At 47.1% G+C, this 22165-nt stretch overlaps 1 protein-coding gene across 2 annotated transcripts in view; it reads right to left on the bottom strand.

Moving 5' to 3' along the window:
* The window catches only part of SLIT3 (slit guidance ligand 3), a gene marked incomplete at its 5' end in the record, with an annotated part of 610658 nt that overhangs the window by 487800 nt on the left and 100693 nt on the right, over positions 1-22165 (bottom strand). For both annotated transcript variants that reach the window (XM_082835732.1, XM_082835733.1), the window contains one exon: positions 20064-20135. In XM_082835732.1, coding sequence (XP_082691858.1) covers positions 20064-20135 — 72 coding nt within the window. The remainder of the gene's footprint in view (positions 1-20063; positions 20136-22165) is intronic.

The raw sequence follows: 22165 nt of genomic DNA, 5'->3' as shown, positions 1-22165 counted from the left end.
TAATGAGGTTTAGATGAGGTCATGGCGGGTGGTCCCCGAGTTGGGATTAGTGCGATTAGTGCCCTCGTAAGAAGAGAACAGAAAGCACTCTCTCTCTCTCCATCTCTCCCTCTCTCCTGTTCTCCCTCGACTTCTCTCTCGATCTCTCTTCCCATGTAAGGACACCTCATGAAGATGGCCTTCTGCAAGCCAGGAAGAGTTCTCACCAGAACCCAACCATGCTGACACCTTGATCTCATGCTTCCTAGCTTCCAGAACTGTGAGGAATAAATGTCTATCATTTAAGCCACTGATCTATTGGATTTTGTTATAGCAGCCTGAGTTAAGACACCATTTATTCAGTTTTTCCATTAACAAAATAGTTCAGCACTGTACTAAACCCTGCTAATAAAAAAATAGAAATATAATTCCCCACTCACAAGTAGCTCATAGTCTGGTGGGAAAGGCAGACAAAATATCAGCCTCAGAGTTGGCATGGTTGATGATCAAGTGGCAGGACCCAGAGGCAGTCTTTCTAATAAATAAGACTAGCATCATCAGGGAGGGCTCCCTGGAGGAGGAGAGATGAGAGCTGAGTTTTAAAAAGTGAAATTTAGTTAGACAATAGGATGTGAGAAATGCCTTCCAGGTATGAATAAGAAGGCATAAAGATGCAGAGAAAACAAATCATGGTGAATTTCTGAACTGCTAAAGGCTAGCTACAGCAGGATTGAAAGGAGTGAACAAAGACATGGCAGGAGTAAGAGCCAGAGAGGGAGGCAGAGGTGAAATCCAGAATTCCATAAAGTCTCCTTTGTTCTCCTAAAGTCCTGCCAAGCTTCAAGGATGCTGCCTCTTAGATCTGGAAACAAAGGCATGGCTGTCCTGACTTTGCAACCCTTTTCCACATTATTTTCTCAGCCTATGAATTCACATGCTCACTCATCCTACAGTAGCCTTGATGTGTCCTCAATTTTTTTTTTTTTTTTTAGCTCCCTTGGATCTTTCTGGGAATAGCTGCAGAGGCGTTTTCCCTGTGTTAGGGAGGACCCGGGAATGAAACTGCAAGGCATTCTAGGCATGACTGTTGTCTTGAAGCAGCCTACCATTCTGGACAGAAGGCTGGCTGCGATCTTTGGCCTGCCTCATAATCAGAGCTCCTCCTGGTTGAGGCATCTTGGCTCTAGTCTCTGGATGCCTAGAACCCACCCAGCTCTTTTCCAGTATGTGGCCCAGACTGAGCAAATCATAGGCCCTAGCCTCTGGCCACGATGATTGGTCCAGGGAAGGGCACACGTCTCTAGCTAGGCCTGATGGGAGTCCTGCCCTGAGAATCTTCTGGGATGAACACCAGGGAAGACTCTTTCCTCTCTGGTCACAAAGCTGTAAGGATATGGTGCCAGTCTGCCAGGGCATCATAAGGGGACATGAGGGACGAAGCTACCAGGCAGAGAGATGTGAGATGACATTTGGAGAGTGGCAGACACCAAGTGGGCTTCGGGTCAGGGTCCTGGTGACCTTTAACACCAGCCCTACATCGTGGCTTTGTGTTCTCATCATTGACACTGGTTTGTTTTTCCTTATTCTACTTTGCTTCAGATTTCTGTCAGTGGTAATCTTGAGAGTCCTAAAAAGCCAGGTTCCTCTAGGGTGAAAGTGGTCAGGCCCCAAGAAGCCACACACAGTCCCTGGAATCATTTCTAGAAGTCTTTGGAGACAGTTGGGATGTCATTAGGAAGAAGGGAAGAGAGTATCTCCTCCTCACAGTATGACGACAGATCATTTGATGTGTAGTGTATAATGAGCTCCAGAATTGGAAAGAAGTGGGTTCTGATCTTGATTCCATCTCCTCTTAACTCTGAGACCATAAGTTCTTTAAACCCTTTCCCTCAATGCAAATGGAGATGACTAATACCCACCTCACAGGGTTGGGAGGAAAAAAATAAAGATGCTGGAGAAAGAACTTGCCCAGAACATAGTACAACACCAAACAACATTAATTTTCTGTGTTTCAAATTCTTCTACAGAAGGCCAACTCATCAGTACATCACAGTCCATGCCAACTCCAGGAGAGGAGGAGACTGAACCAAGAACTTTTACAGCTTGATCAAAAGAGAAGTGACAGCTGGCCCTCACCTGTTCCACCTGCGTATTTCCAAATCTCTCTCTGCCTTCTATTCTCCAGAGTAGAAGCTCAGCAAAGATGAATGAATTGCAAAAAAGTTTTCCTCTAAAACGCAACTTCCCTTGGCATGCATGTGATGCAAATGCCTTTTGCTCCATTCCCATTTGGTGGGATGTCCTCTCTCCCCGGCCGCATGGTCCATTACTGTACATCCACTGATGCATGGATAAATATAATATATACCCATCTTAGACAGAAAATGCCTCAAAGGGAGAGGTTGGGTCTGTGTATCCCACTCCCTGCAGAGCTCAGCAGGACATCATAGACAATGATGGTAGTGATAGAAAAGCTTGGGTTTGTGTCTTATTGCCATGGAAAGAGAGGAGAAAATGGGGAGGGGCCCACTGAGCTCTTACTATGAGTCAGACGATAGCTTTACGCTAAAAATACACCATCACCCGTGACTGTCTTCACAACCCTGGCTGTCACATCCATTCAAACTTTGGACACTGAGGCTCAGGAAAGAAAAATTATGTGCCCACCTGGCAGAGCTGGTCTATGATCATTTGACCACGCCTGTGGTTCTCCTACCTCCCACCCCTAGTACATGGTCAGGCAGATTGGGTTCTCAGCTCCACCACTGACACATTAGCTTGAGCAAATTATTTATCATCGCTGAGCTCCATTTCCTCTGCAATAAAAGGGACTAGTTAGACCCACCTCACCAGATGATTGTGAAGATTAAATGAGATCATGAAGATGATTGTGATGATTGTGATGATTGTGAAGATTAAAAGAGATCATGAAGATGATAGGGTTTAGAACAATGCCTGATGCTTTGTAAACACTTAATAAATGGTAGCTGCTGTGACATGGCTGTGTTATTTACTATTATTTCCACTATACCCTCTTGCCGTTTTAGGTTCAGAGGCCAAACGCTATTTTGCAAGAGGTACTTTTGCTCCTGTTTTCAACCTGAGATTTCTACAGCTGCACCAGGCACACTGGTAATGTCTGCAGGCCTGTGGACAAAACCACTTTTCCCACACCCACTGCAGAAGCTCAGGGCATCCGGGTCTGGCTCCAGGCTGCCCCAGAGCCGAAAGAACTTCTCCCAGAGGGTACGAGAGCCAAGGCTCTCCTTCTACCCTGGCTGCAGCAGAGCTGGTGGCGTCCACCTCCCCCATGAGGAGGACATATGGACCGTGCTCTCTCTCTGGCAGTCAGCATTGCACAGGCAACGCAGGCCATGAAATAAGCTTTTTCTCACCCAGGTCTTCTTCTCTTTGGTTTTCTCTTGCTGCCTGACAAACAATTGTTATGTTTCATGATAAAGCACTCTTGGTTCTGCTCCGCCAGCCACCCCACAGTGAGTGTGGACGGAAGAAAACAAGACCCCCTCACTTCTCCTTGAGCTTTGGTGTGTCTTGTGACTGGGCTGCTCACATGTTCCCTTTCAACAGCCCTTCTGCAGAGAGAGGCAAGGCCGAGATAAATCCTCCCCCACTGCCAGTACCTTCATCCTTCTTTTTTGTTGAGAGGCAGTGAGGCTTAGCTGAAAGAAGACAGAATTTGGAGCTAGACAGGCAAGGTCTGAATCCCAGTTCTGCAAATTCCTTACTGAATGACCTTGGGCAAAACACTTCACTTTTCAGAGTCTCAGTTTTCTCTTCTGTCAAATGGGTTCATAATCCCTACCTAAGCCACACAATTGTTGAGAGAAGCCACATGAATAGAGGCAGAAGCACTGCAGAGCGAGTGATGGCTATCCTAGTTGCCATCCAATTTCCTTGAAATGGGATTGAATTGTCTGAAAAAAGAAAGCTAAGGGGAGTGATCCAAATTAATCTCTCCACCTCCATATAAAATATTTGTCTGAAGGTTCTTCTGGCAAAGCAAGGATTGGCAAACTTTTTCTGTAAAGGCCACACTATAAATATTTTTGGCTTTGGGGGGCCAAACAGTCTCTGCCAAGAACTAGGCCCCTCTGCCACTGTAGCACACATAGGGCCACAGACAGTATGAAAATGAGTGGCTGTGGCTATGTTCCAATAAAACTTTATTTACAATAGCAGGTGGCAGTGGGCTGGATGGGCCTGCAGGCTGTGGTTTGCCCACCCTGGCCTTAGCTGTTTAGAGTTTGGGGCTGGAGAACAGCATCTTCCTTGCCAAGCAAACCAGCATGCCGACATCCTCCTTCTGCCAGCACCCTCTCAGAAACCCACCTGTCAGAGAGTCAGAGCCCATGCCAGCTGCCCGAATTCCCTCTCTGCCTTTGAGACACTGGAGGTTTAGATTTATGGGCATGGCAATTTGTCTCACATAATCCTGTCCGTAATTACACCAGCAGCCATTAGGTAAATGATTTGGCCCTTTCCCCTGAGTGATATCTCCCCCCTTGAAATAAACAGGGGGGGACTTCTCTCCCATAAGTTAAGCATATTATTTGCCTCATCACACAAGGCAAATGCGGTAGCTCCGAGCTATTAGTCTATCACTGCAGAGATCAGACTGCCAGGAACCAGAAGTAATTTACAACAGGGAAGTAAACAGGACCCCAGATAGATAAATAAGAGGCCCGGGCTGGTCTGGGGCCTGAAAAGATTGAGTAATGAGAGTATCTAGCGAGAGATTAAGTGCTAAGTGAGCTAGGACCAGAGCAGCCTCCTACGAAGGAATCAAATTATATCACTGGAAAGAGAGATTATTGAAGCCCCTCATGCGGAGCTGGGAAATCAGCACTTCTTGGGAGGGGAGGTCTGCCATCATTAGCATAGCAACTGGGGACTCTGTGCTGAAGTCTGGCTAATTAGCTGCAGGTAAATGGTTATATATGACAGGTAAGCAGGGTGCGGTGCCCCTGCCCACTAGGAAAACCTGGTCAGTTCCTCAGTGGCTGCTGGGTTATAAGTAACAGGCTGGGGTCTTTTTTCTCAAATGAACAGGCTCTTTATAAAGATGTGTCCTCAGAGAGGTAACTAACTACCTGGAACGGGAAAAAAAAAATGTTGCTGAAGTTGATACCAAGTTGACTCTGGCCTTTTAACTTCTGAAATTCCTAGTAGGTGGAAATTCAGATGCACCAGGCTGGCTGTCCCTGGGAGGGCTGCCAGCTCTGGGAAGCAGTCCCCATCACCACACTCCAAGGAGACTTCCTCTTCGCTTCCCTTTGATGGTACCGCCATTCCTCCAACAGCAGGATGGAAACCTTAGGGGATGGCCTCTACGCCTTCCTTTCGGTTGCCTATTTTGTTGATTCTTTTCGAGGAACGGCTCTCAGGTGAGGTTGGTCCCTTCAATCCCCTTCCTCAAGTATGTCGTGACAATAACCACATGGAACTCGCAACAACACTTGCACAGGTAAGAACTGCTCATCCTTACTTGGATGAACAAATCCATCACCAATATCACCTCTTTCAAAAGAATATCCTTTTTCTTTTTTTTCTTTTTTTTTTTTGCGGTACGCGGCCCTCTCACTGTTGTGGCCTCTCCCGTTGCGGAGCACAGGCTCCGGACGCGCAGGCTCAGCGGCCACAGCTCACGGGCCCAGCCGCTCCGCGGCATGTGGGATCCTCCAGGACCGGGGCACGAACCCGTGTCCCCTGCATCGCCAGGCGGACTCTCAACCACTGCGCCACCAGGGAAGCCCAGAATATCCTTTTTCTTAAAAGAGAAACTGCTACCCCAGGCAGCCTGACCCCTGGAAACACCAATCCTTAATCCCTTGTAAGCCAGTGATCCTTCTTCCATGGTTTTTCTTCTTTGCCACTTCCTGAGAAATCATGGCAAAGGTAAGAACGTAGCTTTGGGCTGGGCCCCCAGCACCAGACGAGGAATCCTAGGGCTGGGGTTTGTGAGTTCCCTGCAGCTCTGTGCCTCTATTTCTCCAACTGTGAAAGAAAGGCATAGTTCTAGAAATTCTGAAAGTGCCGTCCAGCTCTGGGATTCTAGGAAGACGATGTTCTTGCCTCCTGAGGGGTTGCTGTAGAGACGAGAGTTGACACAGAGCTTGGTACAGAATGGAGAGGCACATGTGTGATCAGAAATTCTTCCAGCTGCCTTAGGAGGAACCAGGAAAGGATGAAAAGAAACCTGAGATACACTTTCCCCCAAAGCTTCTTATTTTCTTTCTTTCCTTGCTCCTTCGCTGTATCTTTACCATCTCTGTTCCATGGTTACTTTTTGGTGATTGTTATTCTTTTTTCTCCCTCCCTCTCTTCCTTATTCTAGGGTTTCTTCCTTTCTCTCCATCCTATCTCTTCCCTTTCTCCCACTCATCTAATGAAAAGACCCCTCCTCTTTTCCTCATGACATGGAATTAAAGGTGGTGAGTGGATCAAGTCACTCTGAACAGTAGCATCTCTCCTGATCACAGCAGCAGTAAAGCGAGTCTCGAAGGTCTGCATTCCCAGGGCAGCAGCAGCGATCACACATTGCTGATTGATGCCAGGTTTGCAGAAAGGAGGAGTGACAGGTAGGGGCAGAGGGCTGGGAGGGGGAGAAGAGGAACAAACAGTAGGTTGGTGCTATAGCTACGCCAGCCAGAGACCCAGAGACAGTCCGTTTGGAAACAATATTTTGATGTTCCAGTGTGGCTCTGGTTCAATTATTTTAGAAGACATGGTTGACTTCAGGTTTGGACTAATTCACCAGATGTCTTTCAAACAGCCTCTGGTTTAGATCTCAGATCAAGAAAAAAAAAAATAATTTGGAGGTTTAGGTCAATGCCCAGTAAATTAGTGTAATCTATGCTTTTCTTTTCCAGACTAAGATTTGGTTTTGTTTGAGCCCCCACAGGTCTCTTTTTTGGAAAGCCTTCACTGAGCTGGGCCTTCCAATAGCTACACAACTCCTTTCAATGCCCAGTAGAATTAAAACAATCAATGAGGCCTGGAGATGAAGCAAACACAGTTTATCTTTTCATTTCATTGTATCACAGAATATTATTCCCGGGTCTTTGAAAAAAGTGTCAAAAAATAACATTCCCTCCCTAACTCAGTCTCGGACACTGGCTCACATCTGCTAGTGGAGGACCCCAGCATGGGCTGTTTCTCTCTCTCTTTGGTGGAAGTTTGAATTCCCACCCCGGTAGCCCTTGAAGTCAGCTCACCTCCATGCTGCGTGGTCCACCTGTGTGTGGATGGGCTCATCCCATGAAGGCCCTCTCAGGACCCCAGGGCAGGGTCCTTCTACTTTTTAAACCCCAGTAATTTGTCTTGCAAAGAGTGAAATAACTAGAGGCTAGAAACTGCGGGAAGAAGTCCAATGTGTTAGTTTTATCTTCACTCTTGTGTGTGTGCTTGTGGAGTGTGCGTGCATGTGTGTATGACTGTGTGTGCCTATATGCGCACACATCCTATTAAATATCATTTGGGGCTTTTTCAGGGCAATGAGGAGAGAGTGCCGGTTTAAAGCAGAAGCTGCCTTTGACCATATATTGAGAGTACAAAGCGGATTGTGGAGAGACCAAGTTCCTTCTCTCATTTACTCTTTTATAGAATACTCACCAAGTACCCACTGTGTGCTAGATACAGCGGTAGACAATTATAGAGTCAACAAGACAGACAAAATCCCCGCTCTCAGGAAGCTTAAAATCTCCTGGGGGATGCGTGAGCAGAGAGTAAACAAATAAATGAGCAAAAGAATTTCGGGTAGTGATAAGTGCTATGAAGAAAATAAAGCTGGGTCACGTTACAGACAGTGACTGAGAAAGGAAGGGATGTTACTGTAGGTAGGGTGATCAGGAAAGGCTCTCTAAGGGAGTGATGTTTGAGCCAGGACCTGAATTTCAGGTAGGACCTGGCCATGCCAACATCTGGGGTCAGCGTGTACCGGGCAGAAGGAACAGCAAGGCCAAAGCCATGAGTCGAGAAAGGGACGGGAGTGTTGGAGCATCAGGAAGAAGGCCCAGGAGGCTGCGGCGTGGTGAACGTGGGAAGCGTGGCCTAGGATGGCACTGGGAAGGATGGTGGGGCCAGACTGTATAACGTGGGCGCTCGGGTTTATTCTTAGGACCGTGGGAAGTCACTGGGAGGTTTAACTGGGAGAATGAGGAGATCTGATTTGTCTTAAAACAATCATGGCGGCTGCTGGATGGATGATGGATAATGAACGAACATGAGCAGAAGCAGGAAGATTTAGTGGGGAGGTCCTTGAAGTCATCTCATGGAGAAAGGATGGTGGCGTGTACCAGGGTGATGGCAGCAGGTGGTAGACAACTGATAATGCCCGGTGACAAACTCTGTGCAGTCGCCTCACCACTCCTATCAGTGACTCTCCACGTGGGGAAAAACTGGCAGTAGGGTACTCCCTGGGCAACTGGTCTTTCCCTGCTACTGCTTTTCCGGCCTCATTAGGCCTAATGATCTCCCATCCTTCACTCTCACTTAAGCAAAGGAAGTGCCTTGCACAGGGCAAGAGGATCTGCAGAGAGCGCCATTAGCAGTGGAAACCATAACAATTATTTCCTAAGATAATGTTGTTCAGTGGCTGAGCCCTTGGGAGCTGGTAGCCGACCAAGCTCTGCTTTGTGTTGTAAAATGGAATGAAAGTCTCTTCAGGTCTTGGGTAGAAGCCTGACCCATGCACATCTCTTCCAGGGAAAAGAGGAGCTCTCTCTTGAGACCAGAAAACATTTACACTAATAATTTCCTGTCACTGACACAGAACTGCCACTACCATCTCTGTGCACCAAAAACACCAATTATATGAGCCAAGGAGACAAAGTGTCTCCTGTTCCACCACCGCTGCCACTTTTCTGACCTCTGATATCTCCTCACAGTGTTGCTCAATAATTTGAGCTAATTTAAAAGTCAGTATCTTGCACTAAAGTGAAATTATATCTGTGCTTTCATTCCACAGCCTGGAAGGGATCTTCATTTATCTGTCTGGGATTCTCATATAGAGAGAAGGCTTTATGTGTTTGTGTGCGGTATGTTACGTGTATGTGCATGTGCTTCTGAAATAAAAGGGGGAATAGAGGAAGAGACGTGGAGACACAGGAAGGAGATGATTGGGGCCGTGATATTAATAACATTGATGATTCAGGCTTTCTTTCTATATTGCTACCGCTGATTTTCATTTTTTAAAAATCATTAAAGTTAGGTCTCTCTGAGCATCTTGATCTATGGCTTAGAGTTTCCTAAATCCCAAATTCAATGAAATTGACATGGAGGGGATCAGTCCTCGGCTACCCTTTCACCCTCTTAGAAATGCAGTTTTCTCCCCTAGACAGAGCATTCTGACCTCCCAAAGTCAAGATGCTTTTCACTGGGAGAAAAGTTGGCATGACTCTGTGTATATTTCAATCAAAAGCTGACTCACTGATGAGAAATTTGAGTCCAGAGCCCTAGACATGCCAATGAGAGGCCAAACTATCAGTTCCATAGCTGAATACTCCACTTAGCCAACCACGGGGAGGATTTTTGGCTACACAACAGGCAGCACCAATCAAGACAAGTCCAGACTTCCAAGCAGGCTACATCACCATAAGCAGGGTGAGGAGAATTAGAGGAGGAATGATGGGAAGAAAGGAACATCATGAATAAAACATTAAAATATTCTTCTAAACCATGAATCAAAAGCTCAGGCCCAGCACACCACATTCAGGCAAGGAGCGTGAAATTTACTTAAACGTCTCCATTTCTATTTGGTTTGGACAGTACTGTGTTATCATAGTTTTGCTGTTGTTAATACTGTGTCAACACGTTCATTACAAGCTTCAGTCTCCAGGACTTTGTAAATGGACTGCAAACCTTACAAATGGAAATTAATGCTCAAAAGCCAGGATACTGAGCCCACAGGACAGCCAGAAGAGAGCCAAAGTTACAGACTTTTGTGTACGTGTGTGATTTGAAATTATGCTAGAATTTAGGACATCAAATTAAAATGCTCTTTCCCCTGAAGAGATTCCCAAATGTTAGCTGAAAATGAGAGATGATTAGGCCCTTTAGAAAGGTTTCTGTTGATGCTGAATGTGATTCAAGAACAAATATTTCAAGATTATGAGATGCGGGTACAGTAGCATCATTCAGGCAATTGAAGAATGTGTGTTTGGGGTCTGCCCACCTCAAAAGGCTGATAGTTTTCTATATGCAACGTGGCATTTCCCTGACATTTTCAATTCCCCTGACAGTTTCTAACTCCAGATAAGGAGAATGAGGATCCCCAGGGTGTGGGTGAAGGCTGGTCTCTGGTTCTCATCTTCAGCAAAGGGCTTTGTTGCCAACGAACAGCACGGTCTCTCTTCGAGCACCCTTGGTGATGTCCGCACAGCCCGGCCGAGGCTGGCCAACTCCACCGCATGCCACAGGCTGCTGAGAGCAGCACATGCTCTTCTGCAGAAAGGTTCCAACTCTGCAGGTGGGTCCCGGACAAGGAAGTGTGAGAAGGAGCCAGGTGGCGAGAAGCCCACACCCACACCCTCTGGGCTGAGATTAGACACGTCTGTGTTCTGGACTCAGCATCCCAATAACCAGCATATGGCAGTGACACACTCACGCAGTAGGTGTTCAACGGATGCTTGAATTGCCCCTGGTCACACGGTTCTCCACCTGGGAATTGGGCAAGAATGTCCCCAGTAGGGAATTGACCACATGCCAGGTAACAGCCTGGGTGTTTGTTTCATTTTTCTATTTTCCCAACTCACGGTTTTCATATCCAGGACAGAGAATGCACAGATGTACCAAGGCTTTTGGCTTTGCAAGAACTTGAGTTCTTCTTGCCATCAGCTGTTTCATGAACCAGCTGAGCTCAGATTCAGGAGGTCTCCTGAAGCCCTTACACAGATAACCCTTTCTCCCTACATTTTTCCTTTTTCTGTAGCAATTCAGTTGGCACTCGGGCTTCACCATCATCACTAGTGTCCAGTGTTTTTCGCCAAACGTTGGTCTGACTTCCTGCAAAGCGTGGCTTTTTCCACCCTGATCCATGGCCTGACTCTCAAACGTTAACCCTTTCCATACATCCTCAGAAAACCATCCTGGAATCCCCACCAAGTAGACCAGCAAAAACCCTTACCTTCAAACCAAAGAAAATACTAAATCCATGAAATCACTTAAGCCACCCGTCCAAAGAGAGGGAGACTCAAAATGTTTTATACAGCAACCTATAAGAAACTCATTTTGTGGGATGTTTCACATTCCAGCCCATGGTTTATTCCCCCATATATCCCTGCCAGTAATATCAACCAGATGTGGCAAAGAAGTCTGTGCAGAATTGTAAAAATTACGAGCATATTCTGTAATTCCAAAGCATTGTAAAGTCACAGCTTGGTTTTCTTTCTTTCTTAAAAAAAGAAAAAAGAAAAACTTTCCAAGCTGGCAGAATGTTCTCAAGTACAAGTATTGCCTGATCACTTTAGAAAATTCTGCTGCTGGCCCGAAGGGCTAAAGAATTTGAAGATGTAAAACCTCACTCTACCTTTGCTAAATTGTAGGGAACTTAGAAAAGTCTACTTGCAAACATGCATTTAAGTCTATAAATTTTTCTCTTTTAATGTTTCAAGTCTTAATATCCTAGATCTCAGATATGAGCATATGTTCATATACACTCACATGAGCATAAAAGTACAAATACTGAACCTTGAAAGCCATAGAGGTCCATGATTTTTCTCTTATTCTCCCGTCTGCCCAACCTTCTTTTTCAAGATGTATTTCAGCACAAGCAGCACATTATAAAGCAGAAAAATATACAGAATTGGGGGTCAGAAAGACCTGGGTTTATTCCTGGTGAGTTAGTTAAAACTCCTCAACCCTCAGTTTCATCTTCTGTGTAGTGGGCATAAACATACCTACCTTGAAGGAGGACCAAAGAAGATGGCAAATGCATAAGGTGTGCAGCACACAGTAGGTGCTCATGAAATGTTTGGTTCCTCCTCTGATCCCAAATCTATAAAATAACAGGGGTTGTACTAGATCAGTGTTTCCCAAAATATGCCCCATGGGTGACATACACCCAAGTCACCTAGGGTGCCTACTTACAGAGTCAAATCCCTACATCCATTCCAGATCTAATGAAACTAGAGTCCTTCGGGACATAGTCTGGGAATCAGCATTTTAATTAGAACCTCAAGGGATTAGTTTTTCTATATGCTAAGTCTGAGAACCACTGCAGTCTGGATCCTCTCGCTCTGCAAAGCGTGGTCCTGTAGAAATGCAGACTCTTAGGTCCCACCCCAGACCTGCAGAACCAGAGTCCACATTTTAACCAGATTCCCAGGTGTTCAGATGCACAGTAAAGGTTGAAAAACACTGGCCCAGATAACCTTTATTCCTCGTTCTGAAATTCTATAGTATGAGTCCATCAGGCAATTCAAAGTATTAGCCTTATAATCAACTCTGTGAATAAGGCAACAGGCTTCTGTGCTCAGCTGGATAAAGGCTCGGTGGAGGAGAGAAGAACAGAAACCTTCCCTGCCTGCCTTCTTTCTTCGCTCCAGCTTCAGGTACTACAGAGAGTGCAACTCACACAAAACAGAAATCCCAAGAGTGACAGGGCACCCACTGTAATCCATTATCTGTCCACACACAGATTAAAGCTAAACCCGTCTTCAAGCACATGACGAAGCATGCAGGTGACGAAGCCTGCCATAAGGCAAACGGAAGGCTGGCCTAACCACAGTGCTCGGTGATTGGGGAAGTGTTGGAGAAGGAAATGGAGCTCCAGTCTGCAGGGACTTTTTCCATGAGCTTTAGGCAGCCATGCCCCTGGAAAAAGCGGCCCCACGCCTGCAATAGTGAGGCTGGTCTCACCATCCGTCCCCTGGCCTCTGAAGGCTGTGCCAGCCCACACCAGAGGCGGGGACAGGTCTCTGAGATCCAGCTCCAGGTAGGCAAGCAGGCAGGCAGTCTCTGAAGGCCCTATCGTCCCGATGGATTGGTTTTCCCATCGTCCTATGATCATTTCACCACATCGGATGACTCTGCTGGAAAACGGAATAGTATGGTTTTTGTTTTCTTCACTGATTTTTCACTGTTAGAGCATCGTTTCACATCAGTACAGAGTTTTATGGAGACACATATTGCATGTGGTTATGTGTTAAAGGTTAGTGCAGAATTGGAAGACTGAGGTGGGTACAAAAGGAGCTCCGAGTAGCAGAAGGTACGACCTAGAAGTACAGGGTTCCAGTCATTCAACAGATCTGGTCTCATTTAGGGCTTCAAAGAGATAAAGGCACTAGAGCACTAACTGAGCTTCTACGAGGGGGTGCTGGCCCTTTAGTTACTGACTTCTCATAAGTATGGAAATTGTGGTAAGGATGTGGGCTCTGTAGTCAGGCAAGCCTGGGTTTAAAGTTTAGCTCTGTCAGTGACTGGCTCTATGACCTTGGGCAAGCTGTCTAAATCTCTAGGACTCGGTGTGTTTATCTGTAAAATGGGGCTAATGTAGTATCTAACCTCCCAAGCCTGAGATTGAGGAAGAGAATCTACCTAAAAGCAGTTCGCAGAGCACTTGACCCACGGTAAATATGCAATGCACACTTGGGAACTATTATATGCTAATGTGTTCATTCGTACACATTACGAAGCCCTTGCCCCCATCCTTCAGAATGTAACTGTATTTGGAGATTGGGTCTTTAAAGAGGTGACTAAGTTAAATGTGGCCATTAGGGTGGGGCCTAAGCCAACATGACTGGTGTCCTTATGAGAAGAGGACAGGACACCAGAGGTGAGCGTGAACGGAGGGACAACCATGTTAAGGGGCAGCAAGAAGACCATCAATCTGCAAGACAAGGAGACAGCCCTCAGGAAATCAAACCTGCCAGAACCTTGGTCTGAAACTTCTGGGCCGCAGACTGTGAGGAAACAAATTTCTGTTGTTTAAGCCATCCAGTCTGAGGTACTTTTTTTTTTTTTTTGCGGTACGCGGGCCTCCCACTGTTGTGGCCTCTGAGGTACTTCTTTATCACAGCCCTAGCAAACTACGACAGGAACTATGATGATTATCCCTATTGCACTGCTAACCAACCAGAGACTGAGAAAGCTGAGGTCACTTGCCCAGAGTCAGTCACCAGAGGGTAGGATCCAAACCCAGGCCTGGACAGTTCCAAAGCCCCTGCTCTTTGCTCTAATATTGGGTTACTTCAAAGAAACATTAGATCACCTTGCTGAATGCAGCTTCTGGCTTGTTTGGGGACACAGGGCATGGATGCACATGGCTGGTGATAAGGGCAGAAAATGCTAAATACGAAGGAGAGGTACAAGGTAGCAGAAATGAGAGTTCTGGGGATGGCCCACTCATTGCAAGTAAGTTCCTTGGAAACTGAGGTCTCACAACTCTTTGGGAGGGAAGCGGCCCCACCAGGACAGCAGCCCCAGTGACTTGGGGCTAAGTTGGCTGGTCACATTTCATGTTGTTTTCAGCTGCCTGGGGATTAACTTCCCAAGTCTCTTGCAACTCCACTGACCCAAGTGAGCGACAGCGGTTTAACCCCAGTGGCATGTTTTAAATCTGCCAAATACCTCGAGGAACTGTGTGAAGAATAATTGGGGGCCTCCGTCCTGCTGCTAGCACAACTGCTTCTTCAGCAACAGGCTTTAAACCACTACCAAATACGTAACGGACTCTTTGGACATGAATCCAGGAGATGTGGAGCAGAAGGACCCCAGTGGTCTGCTCATCCTCACACGGCAAAGTCAAATTTTTAAAAACAACAGTTGTGAACCACTGTGTGCCTCTCATCCCCTTCAAAGCTCCCTAATCTGGTGCAAGGCAGACAGCTTTTAATTACTGTTTTCATCTTGTCTTTTGCTTCTTCTAAGGAATTTCTGGCAACATTAACCACTTAACTTCCAAATCACCAGAAATCCTTCCCTCCTTCCCCCACGTGTAGGTAAAAGAGAAAGCTTGAAGGAGAGGTCAAAAAGGAGAAATTAATAACTTACAGACCACGCTTCATCTCAGCCTCTCTAGATGAGGCCCAGAGAGATGAAGTAACATGCCTAAGGTCACACAGCTTGTGGGTGGCAGAGCCAGTATGAGGATCAGGGTCTTCCCACTCCCGGTGCAGTCCCCCCTCAACCCTCATTTATTTTGGAGACTGAACTCTTTGAGAGGTGCTGAAATATTTACACCAGAGATGCCAGAGCCCCAGCATATGCACCATTCCTATCAGTCAGCCAGCAAAAGTTAACCATAGCCATCTTTCACTGAGCACTTTACTATGGGCTATAGCCAATGCTAAAGGTTGTCCCTGGGCTATTTCCATTTACCTCACAACAACCTGGAGAAGTAGGTTCTAATATTGTCTACTTTACTGATGAAGAACCTGAGACCCAGAGAGGTTAAGTAATTTGCCCGTGGTCTCACAGCGAGTAACTGGCAGCCCCTTACCCTTTTCACTTTACTGCCATCTACTGTGCTCAGTCACGAGTGATAGGAAACCTGGAAAGAGCAGAAGTACAGGCCTGATCCTTGAAAATCTTATAATATACATCAGGACAGGAGTGAGCTACTATTTATGGAGTGCCCCAAGCAGGATAGAGACCTTGCTGGGTGTTTTACAGACCACAGTGGTATTACCTAACCCTCAGGGTACTTCTGAGCTCTAGGATTCTACGGCTCGTGCTCTATGCGCTACAGGACAGAGTAAGAGGGTAGATACATCAGTACCATACACATGCACCAATGAATCAGATGGTGCTGCGTCTAAGGGGGGTGGGGCGGGGTAACCAGCCAAGGCCTGACAGAGCACTTGGATGTATGACAGGTCCAGCACCAATCCTTTTTAGCATGACTTCGGCTCTCCACAATAGTTAGCACAGCAGCGTGGCATGGTAGAAAACAGAGGTACTTTGCAGCAACACACATGCATTTCTTTCCCCATTCCGTTGTATTCTGGTTATATAGCTATGGGTAAGTCAGATAACACTTCTAAGCTTTAGAAGTAGATTTTTTTAAAAAAATAAATTTACTTATTTTATTTATTTATTTTTGGCTGCGTTGGGTCTTCGCTGCTGTGCAAGGGCTTTCTCTAGTGGCGGCGAGCGGAGGTAGAAGTAGATTTAATAATGATTCTCTTTGCAGGATTGGTGTGAAGGCTAAATCTGAGTATTGAGGCAGAGTGCCCCGTGCTGCTGCTTAGAAATACGGGTACGGACAAGTAATTTAAACTCTGGGCCTTAGTTTCTTCATCTGTAAAATGGGAGTATTGAGGCAGGGAGTTAATTGTAGTAGAACAAAAGCACAGGCTTCGGAGTCAGATTACCCACATTCGATTCCTGGTTCTGTCACTGAGTAACTGTATGATGCTGGGCAAGTTCTTTGACCTCTTTGAGCCTCAGTTTCACATCCACAGAATAGTACTCATAGTTCCTACCGCATAGCATCATTAGGAGTATCCAACAAGTTCTATGTGAAGTGCTCAGAAGAGCACCCAACACTCAACGTGTTTGCTATTGTTATTATCTTGAAGTGTTATTGTAAGGATCCAAACCACTCAATGAAAGCACAGGGAACTGAACAGACTAGATGCTCAATAAACTTGTAGATGTCTGCCGTGTTCAAGCCTAGTATGTCTTCCCCTGTCCTCTGATAACAGAATTACTCTTCCTTTTGGGAAACCCATTCCCAGGCCCCGCACATCCTCATCTGCAAACAACTGTGATGGACGCATGGCCCAAACTTGGTCAATCAGAGGACACCATCTCACCAGCAACAGCATCTGCTCAGAGCTGGACGTGCGACCAAGGTAAGCAACTGACCCTCAGTTCTTTCCTGCAGGACTGTTGTCGAGGACACCCTCTCCACCCTGGTTGCTAGGTTACTGCCCTCAGAGTCTTCTGCTTTTGCCTGCCATCCTGTGCTCTCTTCCTAGGGCTGGGGGGAGTGAGATGAAGTCCCGATGACACCGCCATGCTCCTGGATCCAGCTGTTTCTAAAGCCAACCATAACTACCACTGGCCTTCCCATGCACATTAACTAACATATTTCCCCTCTGAGTTAAACTAATTTGTCACATTTCTGCCACTTACTAGTTAGTGATAATATTATAATCATATATATATATATAATAGGTTCTCAATAAATATTGTTTCCCTTTCCCATCACTACATGTCTTATTGTACGACCATAGCCTTTCCAAAAGGTATTTTTCAGATAATCATTGAATATTAAGCAGTCTTCGTCTATAGATCTAATAAGAAAAGGTGCGTCACAATTGCTGTTTAAACCACATGGCCGACTGTGGAGGAGACGGCCACCCAGCAGCCCCATTTAGCATTCCCTGGAAAACGGCTCACTGCATCTATTGAGATGCAGTGCTCTTTTAAAACAGAGCCAGTGGCATATGTATACACACTCATGATTGCACATTTATTGATTTCTAATTTGTACCCTGCTTACTTCCAAAAAGGCCCTGGAGTGGCTGACAAAATGAGACAAAGACACAATAGGGTCATTAAGAAAAATGAAAGATCAAGCCCAGGGAGAAAAAGGGATCGCTGATTATAGCCCAAACCTGGGTTAATAGAGCTGCTTCAATGAACAGAAATATGTATTTAGCTCTCAGCTCTTTGGCGGCCATTCAGTATGTGTCGTGACGGGGCACACAGAGAACTGGGCAAACTTCATATCTGCAGTTTAACACCCAGCACAGAGGCCAGGCTGGAACAAGCACCTGGGAAAAGCTTACTGAATGAACGAATGAACAAACAAACGAATGAGTGAATGAAGGAATGGTGGATAAAAGATTCAAAGTTCCCTCAGAACACGGTTCATACCCTGAGGCCTGTATCATTCATTTATTCATCCACCCATTCCCGAGTGCCTATATGTCACATTGGGCCTGGCTGGGGACCTGGAGAGGGACAGAAACCAAAATGAGCCAAACGTCCTCCCTGCCTTCCCAGCTGCAGCTCTCTGGCCTGAGGACAAAAGCTCCGTGTAACAGATCTCAGGGCCCACGGCAGCTCCCGGTTTCTTCATGTCTCCCAGTGAAAGGAGATTAGAAACAAGTTGTGAAGATGGGAATTGTAGGAGTAACAATAGCTATCTTGGTAATTGCACTCACACAGCACTTTAAACCCTAGAAAATGCATGCCCACCGTAATCTCATCGGATACACGTACAGCTCCTTGGTGAGGTGGGTAGAAGGGAAGATGAGGCATCTCCCATTTACTGATGAAGACATTTAGGCACAGAAGGGAAAGTGGCTCTCCCGACCTCTTTCAGTTAGAAAGTGGCCTTTAGGACACTGGACTTTCCCATGCCCCTGTGCTACCTGCCTGGGCCTGGCCCCCAGCAGGGCAGAGGCCTGTTATCACGGCCTGAAACTCCTCCTCTGCCTGGATCGAGACCAGCCCCGCCTGAAATGGGCCTCACCTGATGGCCGCGGGGAGCAAGAATCAGCCCCCCTGACCTCCTGCAGCAACTGGAACTCTCAGACCTACCCGCTCAAAGCTGCCCAGCAGCCCCAGTCCCATAAGCACCTTTTACTTGCCTCGAAAGTGACGCTGAGATTCCAGATGAACAGCATACAGTCTGCGTTATTTAGTTAAAAGCAGGTTGAAAAGCACAAGGTAGTGCTGGGTGGAGAGATGGCTATTAGGTGAGCATTTAAGGAAAGAACTGTAAAGGGAAGAGGAAGTTAAAAACCAGAGTGGTTTCCCCGTCTGCCCAGTTGCTGTTGCTCATTCGGGCCAGCAACAGCACCTCATGCACCCTCACGTCCATCAAGGTGGATTCAGAGCCGAAGAGTGGAAAGGGAGGCATGCTCTTTCCCTCATTTAGCACAGTCAGCCGGGTGGACTGGGCAAGAGAAAGGGAGGGCCAGCAAGAGGAGACCGTGACGAAGTACAGGTGTCCCCCAGAGAAGGCAAGCAAGGCCGCGGTACCCTTGACACCCCAGCCAACCCCAGCCCGTTCCTGTTGCAGCCAAGTGTCCTTGAAAGCACATTTATGTATATAGTCTCTGTGTGTGTGTACAGAGAGAGATACAGATTCCTAATTCAGAACTCATTCTTAAGTGCACATGCAAACATGCGTTTCGTATTTCCCAATTTATCTCCATGCATCGGCGGACTGCATACGGAGGTATTAAACACGGCCGTTGGAAATGAGAAGGGTGGCTACCACTTTGCAGCCTCCCCAGTAAGGTTAGAGTCCTCCCAGCCAGGCCGTAAATCTCACTGCCTGACTGCTAAGCAGTCGGACACTTGTTGCTCCAGCCAGAAAGTCAAGCCTTGGGCAACCAATTCACCCCATAACGTACACTAGTTACTGCCGGTAGGACTTTCAGGTTCGAAGTCATGGAGTTGTTCACTGTCAGTAATTAGCACTTGCCTAATAACCCCAATCTACGAATCACAGTCTCCATCGCGACGTGCATCTCCAGCTCTTCAGTATCCAAACTCTCACGCTGAATAAATACACAGAGAATCTGCAAGTCTCCCCCCACCCCCCATCATACCCTGGACCATTCTGAAGATAAAGCAAAATTCAAAGTGTTTCTTTCTTTTCCCACAAAATCACAGATCTCCAGACCCAGGGTTCCCGGACTGGCAGCGGTTGGAAGCAGGCAAAGGGCAGGAATCCTTCTAGCCAGCAAGGAGGTGAGGTTGAAATGCTTAACCCAAACCACTGCCCTCCTCCGAGACCACTGGCAGTCTTGTGTGAACCAATTCACCTCCAAGCCTGCCCTCAGGGCATTTCCCTGAGGTTAATTCAGACCCAAGTCAAAAGGAAGAGTTTCTCCTTGCAAAGGAGAGATGCACTACCGCAGGTCCACAGCCCTCACCGGCCAATTAAGCGGATGATCTGGGAAGGACGGACGCAAGAAAGGCGGGCTGGAGGGGAGTGTGAGGACCCAGCACGCTGAAGCCTGGCTCCAAGCGCCCACGTGCGCGGACTCACTGCCAAGGTCCACACGGCTCAGGGCTCCCCACGCTAAGGCAACCGCATCCTCGGCGTCAGCAAAGCCGGGCAAGACACCAGGTGGGGAACACAACTCCATTCTACTCACAGTCTGGTGAGCTTCGGGTTGCTCTGGAAAAGCAGTTCCGGGAGGACCTGGAGTTTATTCTTGTTCAGGCGCCTGAAGGGGGAAAAAAGAATGAAAAGATGTCAAGGGGACATGAAACGGGATCAAGAGTATTTACAGACACCCCTTCGGCCAATCGATCAACAGGTATTAAGAGGCTTCTAGATCTTTCAACGTGGGATGCTCAGCACGTGTAAGGCACACTCTTAACTCGCGGAGCTGGGAGTCAAGTTGGCGATAAAAAGGCAAAGGTCAGTCGGAAGCAGGAACGCAACACGCTTGCTGCCACACCCCCCTTCACGAGCCACGGAGAGGCATCACTAACTGATCATGACATTCTTTCCCACGAACCTCAGACAGGCTTTTGAACTTTTCTCAACATGTGCCTGCGGTAGCTAGCTATCGCCAAGTGATGGAAGGGGCATGTGAAATGGGTCTCTAAAAATAAACAAAATACCAGAGAGAATATTCCAGATCCTAAGTGGTGAGGACAGGTGGGACAGATAGCAGTCGTTATAGGAACAGAGAAGAGGGTGGGGCAGATCACCAGGGGTTAAAGGGCCAAATGTAGTCCCTGCCAGCCTGGCTTTTCAGACCAGAGCTGGGCTGCGTTATGACTGCCATGGGCCCTGGGCATTTTTGCCTTTGTGGGCCCCTTCCCCTATTTAAAAAAATTAAATATTGTATTTTATAACTGTTGGTATAAAAACAAATATATTAATATTACATAACATTTACTTTGACCTGAACACTCATTCCTTTCCTCTAATTTTAAAAGAAATTAAACCATTTTCATGGGTCCCTAAAAAGTACTGTCAGCCCTGGGTACTGTCCCCGCTGTGCTTAGATGGCAAAGTCGGCCCTGGGTCAGGGATCACGGTCCAGGTGTGTAGACCCGGAGGCAAAACTCAGCCCAGGAGGGGTGTCCCACGTTGGGTGGTGGCAGCAGAGCCAGACTCTCCCCTGAGAACGGTCCATGCTGATGCCCACAGAAAAGAAGGCCATCTGAGTTTCCGAGGGACCGTAAGTCACTGTGGTCTCCACGAAGCCTGCTCTCCCGGGAGTGTGAGGCCAAGAGGGAAAGCCTGCCCCGTGCTCATTCCCAGGCCTCTCTGTCCAAGCATCTTTACGCAGCCTAATCGGGGAAGCCCAAACCAGTGTCCCCAAATCTCCTGTCCCCAGAATGCTCAGAATCTCACTCTTCAGAATCTCCTCGTGCAAAAGAGCAGTTTACAGCCTGGCTGAACTTCTCCGCTTAAATTGTGCACATTTGGCTACGTGGAAAAAACGTATTATCCCATCTTAGAGCTAAGGGAACTGAAGAGAAGAAAAGGTGAGCGTCTTCCCAGCTTCTGTCCCCAAAGCCCACACTTCGTCCACCACATCATGCAGACACGATCCGCTGGGGGTCGGGGGGATTGCTATTTTCCCCTTTTCGTTCCAGGTTGAAGGACAAAAACTTCAGAGGGATAGGGGACTAGAAGGAAGTTTGAAAGGGCAGAGCACGTGAGAGGAGCATTCACCACCTGAAGTCAGAAGTGTGCAGCTCAGCCCTGAAGGGGTCCACGTGGTGTGGGGCAGGGGTGGACCAGCGGAGCTGTTGGTGACACTCCTGACTGGAAGGAAGCCTGAGAAAAGGCTGGCAAGTCGGACAAGATAAGCTCAAATGCCCTGCCCCACCGAAACGGCGACCTGACTCCCTGTGCTCTTTTTTGTTTTGTTTTGTTTTCGTTTGTTTAATTGTGGTTAAAACGAAAGCCCTAACATAAAATTGACCATCTTCACCATTTGTAAGCGTCCAGTTCTGTAGTGTTAAGTATATTCTCACTGCTGTGCAGCAGATGTCCAGAGCTTTTTCATCCCGCAAATCTGAAACGCTGTACCCATTAAACACCACCACCCCAGGGCCCCTCCCCTCGTCCCTGGCAGCCACCATTCTATCTTCTGTCTCTATGGATTTGACCAGTGCTCTTTTGATCACTCCCAGTATCTGATCTTTGTGTGTTCCTGTCACCAAAGTGGGAAGAAAGGGGGGAGCCCAGAGGAGAGGAGGGGGAGTCTAGCTCCTTGTCTAGAGCAGTTCT

Source organism: Leucopleurus acutus, assembly GCF_964270905.1.
Source record: "Leucopleurus acutus genome assembly, chromosome: 3".
NCBI classification, from domain to species: domain Eukaryota; kingdom Metazoa; phylum Chordata; class Mammalia; order Artiodactyla; family Delphinidae; genus Leucopleurus; species Leucopleurus acutus.
The sequence above is the reverse complement of the archived record's forward strand: the minus strand, read 5'-3'. Positions and strand labels throughout refer to the sequence as shown.